At 32.4% G+C, this 12,009-nt stretch overlaps 3 protein-coding genes across 5 annotated transcripts in view; 1 reads left to right on the forward strand and 2 right to left on the reverse strand.

The window, feature by feature from the left end:
* Positions 1 to 9,055, forward strand: part of LOC129787328 (protein pellino) — a 75,386-nt gene extending 66,331 nt beyond the window's left edge. For both annotated transcript variants that reach the window (XM_055822856.1, XM_055822857.1), the window contains exons 5-8: positions 2,037 to 2,324; positions 2,456 to 2,609; positions 3,324 to 3,501; positions 7,311 to 9,055. In XM_055822856.1, coding sequence (XP_055678831.1) covers positions 2,037 to 2,324; positions 2,456 to 2,609; positions 3,324 to 3,501; positions 7,311 to 7,437 — 747 coding nt within the window. In that variant the 3' untranslated portion in view covers positions 7,438 to 9,055. The remainder of the gene's footprint in view (positions 1 to 2,036; positions 2,325 to 2,455; positions 2,610 to 3,323; positions 3,502 to 7,310) is intronic.
* The window catches only part of LOC129787307 (DNA-binding protein RFX2), an 865,065-nt gene that overhangs the window by 488,476 nt on the left and 364,580 nt on the right, over positions 1 to 12,009 (reverse strand). The window lies entirely within an intron of this gene.
* Positions 9,403 to 11,469, reverse strand: LOC129787340 (zinc carboxypeptidase-like). The gene is made up of 6 exons (XM_055822876.1): positions 11,154 to 11,469; positions 10,894 to 11,080; positions 10,790 to 10,833; positions 10,489 to 10,724; positions 10,288 to 10,420; positions 9,403 to 10,203 (listed from the first exon to the last, which is right to left on the reverse strand). Exons 1-6 carry the CDS (start codon positions 11,447 to 11,449, stop codon positions 9,846 to 9,848), a joined length of 1,254 nt encoding a protein of 417 aa, XP_055678851.1. The 5' UTR covers positions 11,450 to 11,469; the 3' UTR covers positions 9,403 to 9,845.

A 12,009-nucleotide genomic window follows, 5' to 3' on the forward strand; every position in this document is an offset into this window, starting at 1 on the left:
GTGAAATAGAGAAAGAGAAGTTCTTTGATTTTCCACTTTGTGAATGTTTTTTCAAAATGAATTATTGATTGTTTTCCTTTCTCTTTGTCTCTCTGAAAATTCCACAAGTCATTCATTTTTTCAAATTTAATTTTAAGAGACCTTTAAATGGTTCGATGATAAAGTTTTTACAGATTTTATTGATTTTTTTTGTTGAAAATTAATAATGCAGAAAAGCTTTTTGATTATTTTATTATGAGTATAGAATAATTTATTAGTTAAGTGTATTAGTTATATGGATAGATAGGATTTTAATGAAACACATTTTTTATGTTATGTGCTGTACTAAAATTTTAATTGAACATAATGAATATTGGAATAGTTGTTTCGAACTTACAAAATTGATGACTGAAGTGTTGTGTTGCATGAGAAAAACTTTCATACCAAGCTGCGGGGGATGAAATGAAAAATTGCGGTGGTATAGAAGAGACGAAATCGATATTATTGATTCCTCTGCGATATGAAGTTGGAGAATTTTTTCCAACATTCATCATTGATTAACGGCAATTATATCAATTGTACCATGTATATAGTCCCACATAGATTACACACATAGCATGTTAAATACAGTTTTTCCCGCTTTTCCTTTTCAACGACGATAGGGCGTTAAATGAAAAGCAAAAAGTGCACTTTTTTATAACCTTTAATTGAATTTTCTCTAATTGTATTTTCATGGAATTTTTTCATAAAAAACTGTCAATAGTTCAAAAATTTCATTATCAAAAAAAAATCAAATTATTATTGGAAATAAAACCCACTTAAATAGCTATAAACTAGGTGGGAAATTTAATTTATCATGTCACAGAGCTTATTAGTTATTTTTTTTCTTTTAGAACAAAAATATTAAATTATGTCAGATCAAAAAACAATTATGGTCTTGATTTTGTTAAAAACCTTTTTATTTCTTTGTTAGATTTTTTAAGTTCTGTGAAAGGGAACTTAAAGACAGAACACAAAAGTACTTTTTTTTTTAAATTATCTTACAGCCAAGGCGCATTTTGTGCTATAAAAAATGATATTTTGTTGAAAAAGAAGCCAAAAAATTACCTAACTCATTTCAACAAATTAGAGGAATCTGCGAAGGTTTTATCTTTAAAAACAAAAATAAATAAATAAAAAATTCTTTTTATACTTTTTTTTGCTTAGATAGATAGCCAAGACGCATTTTGTGCTATAAAAAATTTAGGAATAAGAGACCCATTAATTAGCTAATTCAATTCAAAAGAATTCAAAAAATCTTCGAAGTTTATTCATTAAGAACAAAATAAATAAATCTTTTTAAATAGGTATTAAAAAAAAATTAAACAGCCAAGACACAATTTGTGCTATAAAAAGTTAGATATTTTCCTGAAATTTTTCTTTTTTAATTAATCAACTTACTTCATTTGCTTACGGGTTTTTTAACAACTAGAAATGGCAAAATCTTAGGTTCTAGGGCACCTAGGAAGTCAAATGATCTATCGTTGAAAAGGTCTTGATGCCAGCTATAACATACTAAAATTTCGGCCACCTACGACAAACTTTAGATTACATTATAACTCAAAAGGACGCCATTTTGAAAATTGGCCGCCATATGCTTTTTAGCGGACGAAACCAAACCGCACTCATTTTCCTTCCTTTATATGCCCTAAGGAACATTTATGCCAATTTTCAGCTTTCTAGCACTGCCTGCAGTCTTTTGCCGCGAATTTACTTAACTATACCATAAAACATATCTTAGTTAAGACACATACCATAAATTCAGTATAAATTATAATAAAATGCAGAGAAACATTTTAAAACGTTTTCTTAGAAATAAAATGCTTATCTAGTGTAATATATTATTGCATTTTCTAGGAAAAATAAAAATAAATTATAAAGTTTTAATGAAAAATTCCGAGAATTTAATAGAAAGCTCCCGAAAGCTCAACGAGGTTTTAAAACATTGCACAGTATAATAACGTAAATTAATAATTTTTAGAGCAATGTATTAAAAAGTTTTTTGTTTTAATTTAAAGGAAAAGGCAACAAAGTGGCAGGATAATATTGAGATTGATGGTCTGACGACAAATGGTGTCTTAATAATGCATCCAGAGGGACAATTTTGTGGCGGTAATGCCAAATGCGGACTGTGGCGTGAGTGTTCAGTGGGTGGCGATGTGTTCAGCTTGCGTGAGTCGCGATCGGCTCAACAAAAGGGGATACCTGTTTTCGATGAATCCAACATTCTGCAGGATGGGACATTAATTGATTTATGCGGTGCTACGCTACTGTGGCGATCTGCTGAAGGACTCCACAATTCACCTGTAAGAAATACACGCATTTTTTTCTATTTTATTTCCTCTTACAAGCCACGTGCTATTAATTGTTTAATGTCTTTTTTTTTCTATTATCAATCGCGCGCAATGTTGCGGGGTTGGATCGAAAAAAAAAATAGACCAAAAGAGACCTCGAGAAGTTAGTGGATGAAATCAACGCTGGACGTCCACAGTGTCCGGTTGGCCTCAACACATTAGTGATTCCACGGAAGGTTACTCTCGGTGAACATGTAAACCAGCCCTATGTGTATTTAAATTGTGGCCATGTTCAAGGTTAGTTGCTATGCTTTCACTCTGCAGGAAGTTATGTGGGTGGGCCCCTCTACATTTATATGTCTGTGGGGGTTGTAGTGAAGGATGGAAAGTCCATTTGCCCTCCATCAGTCATGATTTTCTCAGAAATATAAGTATACAATCATGATTTTACCTTCCCTTTTTACAAGGGAAGACAGCAGCAAAGTAAAAGAAATTAAATTTAGTTCTGTTGCTATCAAGTTTATCCATTAACTTTTCAACTGTGTTGCCTCATGCAATAATTGTGAATTTTTTAATGATTTATCATGTTGAGAAATTAGCCTATTTTTGGGTTATTTTTAAACTTTATTTATTATTTAAATAAAGGTTTTGTAGATTTCTTTAATTTATTGTTAAACACACTCATTGATTTTTTAACGAAAAGAGTTTATTCACTAAAATTTCTTTAGAATTCCTTTTCAATTTTAATACAAGAAAATTCTGAATGAAAAATGATTCAAGAATTTTCCGCTCTGAATTTCTTACTCTTCATATCATTAAAATTACTCTGAGTATTAAATTGTACCTCAGAGGAATGCAAAAGTTGAAATTTAATAACTAAGAAAAGTTCCACAAAGCAAGAAATATGATTAATTGATTTTTCTTTTCTCTCTTCCTTTCTTTTTTTTGCATCCTTGCACACATTGGGATGATTGTGCAAAATGTCTTTGTGTGCAAAATGAAAATAAAAAGGACACCACGATTGGGGTCAGGACAAAAGTACCGGAGCAAGGAGGTGTCCAATGTGTCTCGAAATGGGTCCCGTTGTGACACTTTGCATGGGAATTGAACCTGCCTTCTACGTTGATTCCGGACCACCAACTTATGCATTTAACCCGTGCGGTCATATGGCGACAGAGAAGACAGTCAAGTGAGTTTTCACAGCCTGGGAAATCATCTATTTTAATCTCATCCATCCACCTTTTGCCTCCATCTCTCTCCCTCTCTACCTCTACCTCATTCAGATCAAATATGAATAAGTTGCATCCATGATTTGTACCTCTCTCCCAGCTTATCACGAATTGTGACCTATATTTCCCCCCTCAAACATTTTCATCTTTTACCACAAAATTATTTTGCAATTGCGACACTTTTTTTTTAAATGAAAAAAAAAAAAAAATAATGATGTGTAGATATTTATAAAAAGCATCAGATCTAGATTAATGATATTTTTATGTTGGTTTTTGTGGTGAATTTTCTCGTTTTTTTACTACATTTTCCCCATGACTTGGTGCTATTAAATGAGTGAAAATTCATGCAATTTTTGGGGGTAAATTAATGACAGAAGATCTATATAATAAAGAAAGGTCTGTTTGTTGGTAATCTTCGTGTCTGTACAGCTATACAAATCTACACCGTTTGACCGATCGTGATGAAATTTGGTACAGAGGCTCCTTATATCAGACGCTTTCGAGTGGCCGTATCCATTTTCCCCCCAAAGCCCCCCTTCGGGTAGCCCCCATATAACTCTCATGCAGTTTTTGCGAATTTTTTAATTTGGCGCCGGAAATGTTGTATGAAAATGATTTCTTCTCTTTGCAAGTTTTTTCTTTTGGGTTTGATGAGTGCTCTCCATCTATATAATAAAGAAAGGTCTGTTTGTTGGTAATCTTCGTGTCTGTACAGCTATACAAATCTACACCGTTTGACCGATCGTGATGAAATTTGGCACAGAGACTCCTTATATCAGGCGCTTTCGAGTGGCCGTATCCATTTTCCCCCCAAAGCCCCCCTTCGGGTAGCCCCCATATAACTCTCATGCAGTTTTTGCGAATTTTTTAATTTGGCGCCGGAAATGTTGTATGAAAATGATTTCTTCTCTTTGCAAGTTTTTTCTTTTGGGTTTGATGAGTGCTCTCCATCTATATAATAAAGAAAGGTCTGTTTGTTGGTAATCTTCGTGTCTGTACAGCTATACAAATCTACACCGTTTGACCGATCGTGATGAAATTTGGTACAGAGGCTCCTTATATCAGGCGCTTTCGAGTGGCCGTATCCATTTTCCCCCCAAAGCCCCCATATAACTCTCATGCAGTTTTTGCGAATTTTTTAATTTGGCGCCGGAAATGTTGTATGAAAATGATTTCTTCTCTTTGCAAATTTTTCTTTGGGATTGATAGGTGTGCCCAATCATACTTATAAATCATCACAATTTTTTCTCTCTAAAATTTGCGCGAAGCGCAAAACCCCCCGCGAAGCGGGGCGAGGAAAATTGGAGCGAAGCGACAATTTACCTCGTTGATGAATATAATGGTAGTGGAAGCAATGAAGAAGTGCCGATGTTGATGAGTTTTTTTTCTTTTTTTTTCTGTTGAAATACTATATAATTTATTGTGACATGTATCATTTCTCCTCTTTGAGCTTTTCATAGAATATTCAGGGGATAGCAAAATTGCTGATAATAATCCTCTTCTGTGTGTGGATTTGGTGGGTTTGTGAAAGCCCAAAATGCATGCATTTGATGAGCAATGAAAGAGCTGTATGTTAGCACGTGGTAATCATTTTATGGGATTACTTTGTGCCGTTTTTTTAAAGTTAAACAAAAATATGGCAATTTACTGGTCATTGTTCTGATGTGATTTAATTAATAAACTCATTGATGCTTACACGCTGACTAGGAAGAGCTCAGAACGAGAATTTTTTGCTTAGAAAATTGATATGATGAGATTATTTAATCGAATAGATAATAATCAATAGAAAGGAGGTTGAAGAGAATTTGAAAATTTGCGCTTCTTCATCTTTCAAAAGTGTTGGAAAATTGAGGAATTCTTTGAGCTATTAACGTAGATATATTCGCAGAAATATTTTAACTATTTTGTAACGAAAATTTTGACTTTAAAATTTTTGGAAAAGTCAATTCATAACAAAAATTCCTGAAATTTTGCTTAAGAAATTTTAAAAATTCATCTTTTAACTGAATTTAGAGAATTTTTGTTAAAATGAAAACTTTTCTAAACCTTTTCTATGCATTCAAATTGGGCAAATTCTGGTTAATTTTTTTACAACCGGGTGAAACATAAAAACATTTGATTTAATCTGTGGATGCTCTCTGAAGACATTAATTTCTCAGTCAAAACGTTCTTTTTGAACTCTTCGACGCAAAAACGTATTTCCAACTTGAAAAAATAATTGATTTTACGTTTAATATTTCAAAATATAACATTTCGTGTCTGAGACAGCAAATTATTGAATGGGGATCAAATCTTTTAATAAGAAAATTATGCTTTTGAACAGAAGAATATTCCGTTTTGGTCGGAAAAATGTTCCAGAAAAATTGAAAATTCATATTTTTTGCATTTGAAACTTTCCTTTGGTATATATCTATCGAGCTCATTGATGAACCTGTAGGTACGAGATGACACAAAAATCCATACAGATTTGCTCTAAAATCAACAGGAGAGTCAGAAAATGCGAAAAACTGTTTTCAGCCAAAAATATGACTAAACTTCAAGGAAAAAATTGAAAAGTCCTATTTTTTGCATTTGAAATTTCCCTTTAATGGGCCCCACTCATTGGATGCCAAAGGGTTAACAAACCACAGACTTATTTCATCTAACTTTCTTTCATGGAAACAATCAGGGTACACCTAATTTTCAAGAAAGAAAATAATGAGAAATCCTCAAAATGGCGTAAAATTTGCCGAAAAACACATGGAGTGACGTCATCATTCAGGTTTTTTTTATTTGTAAGCATATGAAACATTTTCTCTTGATGTTTCATTGGTAAGTCTTGATAAAGTATTTTTGAAATATTTTCAATCAGACCATGATTAGGATATCTAAAAAATTAATAAACCCTTTAACGTTTTTTGGGTCATACGCTGAACCAAACGTGAAACATTTTATTTTCTCAATTATTTAAGAAAGAATGTAATTGTTTTTCCATGTTAGAAATGCATCAAATTCACGCATAAGGGGCCAAAGAAGACGTTCTGAATGAGAAAAGTCCTCTAAAAAAAATTCATAGAATAAAAATCGCGATAAAAGAGCGCATGTTTCAATGTTTTTATGATTCACGTTGGACGCTAAAGGGTTAAAGAATGAAAATATAATCAAAAAAAATCTCTTTGAAATTGGACAATTTTTCCAAAAGAAAAAAATATTTTAGCTATTTTTTTTCTTCTAAAATATTCAAAAATAGTTTTTTTTAATGTTTCAGAAATTCATTGGTAAATCTTACCAATGAAACATTAGTGGAAATGTTTCACAGGATGTAAAATACAAAGAAAACGCAATAATGACGTCACGATTTTCATTTTTTAAGAGATTTGGGTATTTTTTAGCTGATCCGAAAATGGGAAAATGATAAGTTTCTTTGGCAATTTCTTTCCTTTTCTTGATCCTTAAAATTATTTAGCAAATCCTTATTGTTTCTCTTATTCGGGGTTTTTCCATACAGAAATAAGTAAACTCCTTTGATTTTTTTCTCCTCATCTAATAAATTTTCTAAAGAATTTTTTTTCTTCTGTGTCGCACTGCTCTTTCGTTAAAAATAAATTCTCTAGAATGATTCCTATCCGTACTAAAATTCTAGAGAGAGAGAGAGAGGTGTAGAAAATGGATGTAATTAATATGAGTATGTAGTACAATGTCCCCGTACTCACTGAGCTTACAAAATAATAAAAGTTTTATAATTTTATTGTTATATTTATATTCTTTTCTCTCTTTCATTGGGGTACAGATACTGGGCTAACGTGGACATCCCTCATGGCACAAATGGTTTCCAAGCTGTGTGCCCATTCTGTGCTACGCCTCTAGTCGGAACTCCGGGCTATATCAAATTAATTTTCCAAGATAATCTCGATTGAAGTGAATGTGTTGAGATGAGAGCGGCGTATGAATGTGGTGAGTGTGTCTTTCTGTTTCTTCTGCAAAAAAAAACAACAACAACACTGTGTATAAAAGGCTTCACACAAAATATCCTTCTCCTGTTGCTGGCTGAGCGAGAGAAAGAGAGGATGGATTTTTTGAGTTAGGAGAAGCTATAGTTGCGATAACAATTGTTAATTTAATTAAAAAAAAATAAATAAAAAACAAATAAAAGGGGGGATCAAAAATAATTAAATAAAAATAAATCCACGAGCAATTGGAGAGAAGAATCAATGTAAAATTCAATTGCATTTTGGATTAGTATGTGGATTATACTTTCAATTTATTGATTTGTTTTTAATTTCACAATATAATATCGTTTGCCATAAATCTTTTTTTTTTTACATTTTAAAAGAATTTGTGATATACTTCTTTTCGTCAATTTTTTTTTAAATAAATAATTAAATAATTGAGAAAAAGTTTTGGGAAATTGGCTTCCAAACTTGAAAATAAATGCTCTGCAATTTTTCTCCTAATTTTTAAAGATTTTTAAGAGCTGAAAAGAAATGACAAAACAACCCCATTGCACAGTAAAAAAAATCACAAATTAATGTTTCGAACAAAAAGAAATAAAAATTTTATTAAAGGAAGAAAATTCAAAGAGATTCTTTGCAAAAAAAAAATGAAAAATAAATTCAAGTGTTGTAAAAAAAAGAATTGAACAAAAACAATTAAAATATTTTAAAAATGAGAATCTTTTAGCAAAAAGAAAATGAAATCCACTATAATGAAAAAAATTCTCAAATTGATCCTGTATGAAGAAGAAAATGAATCACAGATGAAAAAAAAATGTACATAAAAATTATGAAATAATTATTTTAAATGAATAAATTTTAATGAAAAAAAAGTGTTTAAGGACGACAAACGTTTCGTGCGTGTGAAGGGAGAGAGAATGTTATGGAAAATAGATGAAAGAAGAAAGAAAATAAAACCCTGCTTAATCTCGATGTGAAAGATGCAAAGTACATGAGAATATCAACCACATTTTTTAGTATTTCCTGCACCTTCTTGTAAACAGAAAAGATAGAAAATACAACACAACAAAAAGAAACCAAATGATCCGTAAAATAAATCAATGTTATAATTTGTTTGCGTTGAACAAAAAGAAATGCTGTATTAATAATTATTTTATTTTAAAGAATTTATTATATGAAAAATGAACCCTTCCATTGAGGGGAAACGTAGCGAGAGCAGCTCTAAAAAAAAATAGAAGAAAGATTTTATTAATTAATAAACTATTCTAAAGGAATGCGAAAAAAGTTGCCGGAAATCGTGTAAACTAAACAAAAAAAAATGAAAGAAAATGGAAGAATATATTAATTAATTAATTGATAAAATGTAATTTGTAGGTCTTAAGACTGCTATTTGATTTAAGGTCGTTTTAATAAAAATCGAGAGAAAAAAAATTGATAAAAAATACAAAAAAAAACGCAAAGGAGTGTGAAGAGTTAGATGAAAAGAAGTTCGCAGGAAGAAAGTTTTACTTGAAGAGTGGAAATATGATGAAGTATTCATTGTGTTATTTACATAATGTAATAAATTAAATTGAAAAATTAACTCAAAAGTGTTTTCCTTCGATAAGTTAAAAATTTTCTCTGCACGTATCGTTAGAACAAGAAGAGATTTAAGGACATTATTTCTCAGATTTTTCCATTCCATTTGGCTGGAGGCGTGTAAACTACTTGGAAGGAGTCCAATAAGGAATGATTTTCGTAAAAGCATTTAATTGGTGGAGCAACATGAACATAAACATGCAACTAATGGCAATTTTTTTAGTGGAAATTTACTCTCTTCTTGGGAAGTTTTAGTGCAGAAAGAAAGTTCTTAAATAATTTTTGAAGATTTTTCTTGTAGACAGGATGGTAAGTATTGAGTTGTCCTATACAGTGATGTAGTTAAGAAGGTTGTTTAGGAGTCTTAACATCCTAAAAGGAAAGAAAAGTAATGCTAAATGTTAGAAAAGGATAGTTAATTGTTGGAAATTAAAAATCAAACTTTGGAAAAGAATTTAGAAAAGAGACACGAAACGTTAAAAAACGGTCAAAGCGAAGTAAAAACGCCAAAAGGTAGAACAATACCTAACGTTAAACGTTTGAATTGGTAGGTATTCAAAAAATTGTTAAAAGTTGATAACTTTAATGGAAGGAAAATTGAGAATTTAGTGTCGTTATTGTACAATCCACCTTCTAATTTCCATTTTCATAATATTTTGAAGCCTCTCAAGCTCTATCTTCTCGAATAATTTATATAATGCCAAATTCCATTTATTTCTTTTATTGTTTTGAAATGCATTTTTGAAAAATTTGAATCCTGTTTATAAGAATTCGTCAGAGCTTTTCCAAGTCAGTCAGGGCAGATGTCCTAGCCTTTCACTTTCATCAATCATACCAATTAAGGATTGCATAACTTCAATTGAATTAGGGATGATTTGATCAGCAGGAAGAAGGAATCCGTAAGTCCCATCGTCTCTGAATTCGTAGGCATAGCTTAGATTAATTCCAGCTGCACCATAGGTCCAATCAATACTATTTCCTGTTGCAATGTACAGCGAATGTCCGTTGAAGACGCGGTATTCAGTACCAAATGGTTGCCTAAGACGTTCAGCAGCTGCTTCACCAATTTGTTGGAGATCAGCGGCTATGGGACTTTGGTTAGCAGTGTAGCCAAAAGGATAAAGAAGAAGTTCCAAAAAGGAGTGGAAGGACCTAAAAGAAAAAGGATTTTAATTAGAACAATCACAACAATTTAGGGAATTAAGCTTGAATTGGCTTGAATTTGTATAAACTTACAGATACATCTTAATGTGATCTGTACGTTGGAGAACAAAGTTAGCCAGTTGTCCGGTTTCAAGTTCAGAGAAGGGAGCAGGACCAGCAAAAATATCTGAACAAGGATCATTACTTGCTCCTGGTCCGGTTCCATCTGTGAAGTACAAAAAATTATGAATAGATCTGACTAATTATTATGGTAAGGCCAGAGATCCTTTTTACCCTGCCACATATGACCAAAGTTCCTATTAGGATCAGCTCCCAAGCAGTACAGATCGTGACGGGAGCGAGTCTTTCTCCACATTCTGTTCACATCATGAGAGTACCTATAACCATCTGGGTTAGTTACGGGGAAGATGTACCAGTCGTAGCTCTCAGCAATACGACGAATTTCTGGATCAGTTGATGTTAAAAACTCATTGATTAGCCACGTGGTAGTAGCACCAGCGATCCATTCTCTAAAATTTTTCAAACGTTTTCAAATTTAAAGATTTTTATGAAGATCTTTGAGAAGAAAATCTACCTGGAATGGATGAGGGATTCAATGAAGATTGCAGGATTTCCTGGCTGAAATTAAATTTCATGCTTAGAACTAAAAAGGATTCAAAAAATCAGTTAAGTCCTTACTCTGTACGAAAGAAGAACTCCCTTGATCTCTTCCAATTCATAGCTGTAGCCGTAGCTAATTGGAGTCAAGACATCACTGTGTTCGGCCACAATCTGATCCAGCCACTCATTAATTTCATCCATTGTCCAGTATCGCTCCCAATTGAATCCATCTCTTGGGTTCTTTGGCTGTTCATTGTCGATAAGCCTAAACAGGAGAGGAGATTCATCAACAGGTGAATTTTTGGCAAACAATCTAATCTTTTTTTTTCAGCTCTTACACTTGAACGTTGGGAATTTTCAAGGTTGATGTGAAGCTGAGAGATCGCATGATCTCATCGAATTCCGAAGCTTTGTGCGGCGGAACCATGATGTCAACGGGCAGACCAACTTTCGTTGGACGCTTCCAGAAGTCGTAGCTGGAGAAAGCGACCTTCTCCAGGTCGAACAGCACCTTCAGTTGAGCCTCATTGTCAACGTTCACAGTGTAGACTTTGTAGTTATCAAAACGATCCTTCACACCAACTGCACATCCTATCAAGAGCACAACGGAAGTTAGCACCACGAAAAGCTTCATTTTGCTTTTTTCTTCACCACCAAACTGAAGTGGGAGCTGGGCATCCGTGTTCTTTTATACTCAGACCAGAATCTAATCCTTGGACCGCATATCTTACTGATTGTATTCTATTGGGAAAATTTTTGTGATTAGATTAGACAAAAAATGAAAAAAAACAGTGAAATTTCTTTTTTTTTTCTTTAAAATATTTCATTAAAAAAATAATAAAGAATTAATGATCTTTTAATTTCAAATCAATAAAAATTCTTTAAAAAAATAATTCTTAAGAAATATTAATTTGTAAAGTATTTCTTTGCCCTAAAAGCTTTGTGTTTCTAAAAAGAAATGACGAAATCTTTCAATTGCAATGAAATTGTTATCATAACTCTTAAACGAATCTCTATTCTTTGATTGGCTGTCTTATCAAGAGCAAGATAATTCCTCCCAATTTTCTGGAGGTATAAAAGAGCTCAAACCTCCCAAATTCGGAATTTATTTCTTTGTAAAATAAGAAATATGAAGTTCCTCGTGTTGTTGGTTGTTGTTGGGATTTTTGCTGAAAGCTCCAGAAGTGAAAAAGC

This window comes from Lutzomyia longipalpis, chromosome 1 (genome assembly GCF_024334085.1).
Source record: "Lutzomyia longipalpis isolate SR_M1_2022 chromosome 1, ASM2433408v1".
NCBI classification, from domain to species: domain Eukaryota; kingdom Metazoa; phylum Arthropoda; class Insecta; order Diptera; family Psychodidae; genus Lutzomyia; species Lutzomyia longipalpis.

Excerpts from the sequence above, each read along its gene's own strand:
- LOC129787340 (XM_055822876.1), bottom strand. The coding sequence starts at position 11,449 with ATGAAGCTTTTCGTGGTGCTAACTTCCGTTGTGCTCTTGATAGGATGT. Across the intron at positions 10,834-10,893 it reads GAGTTCTTCTTTCGTACAGA|CCAGGAAATCCTGCAATCTT; the intron begins GTAAGGACTTAA and ends ATTTAATTTCAG. Across the intron at positions 10,421-10,488 it reads CTTTGGTCATATGTGGCAGG|ATGGAACCGGACCAGGAGCA; the intron begins GTAAAAAGGATC and ends TGTACTTCACAG.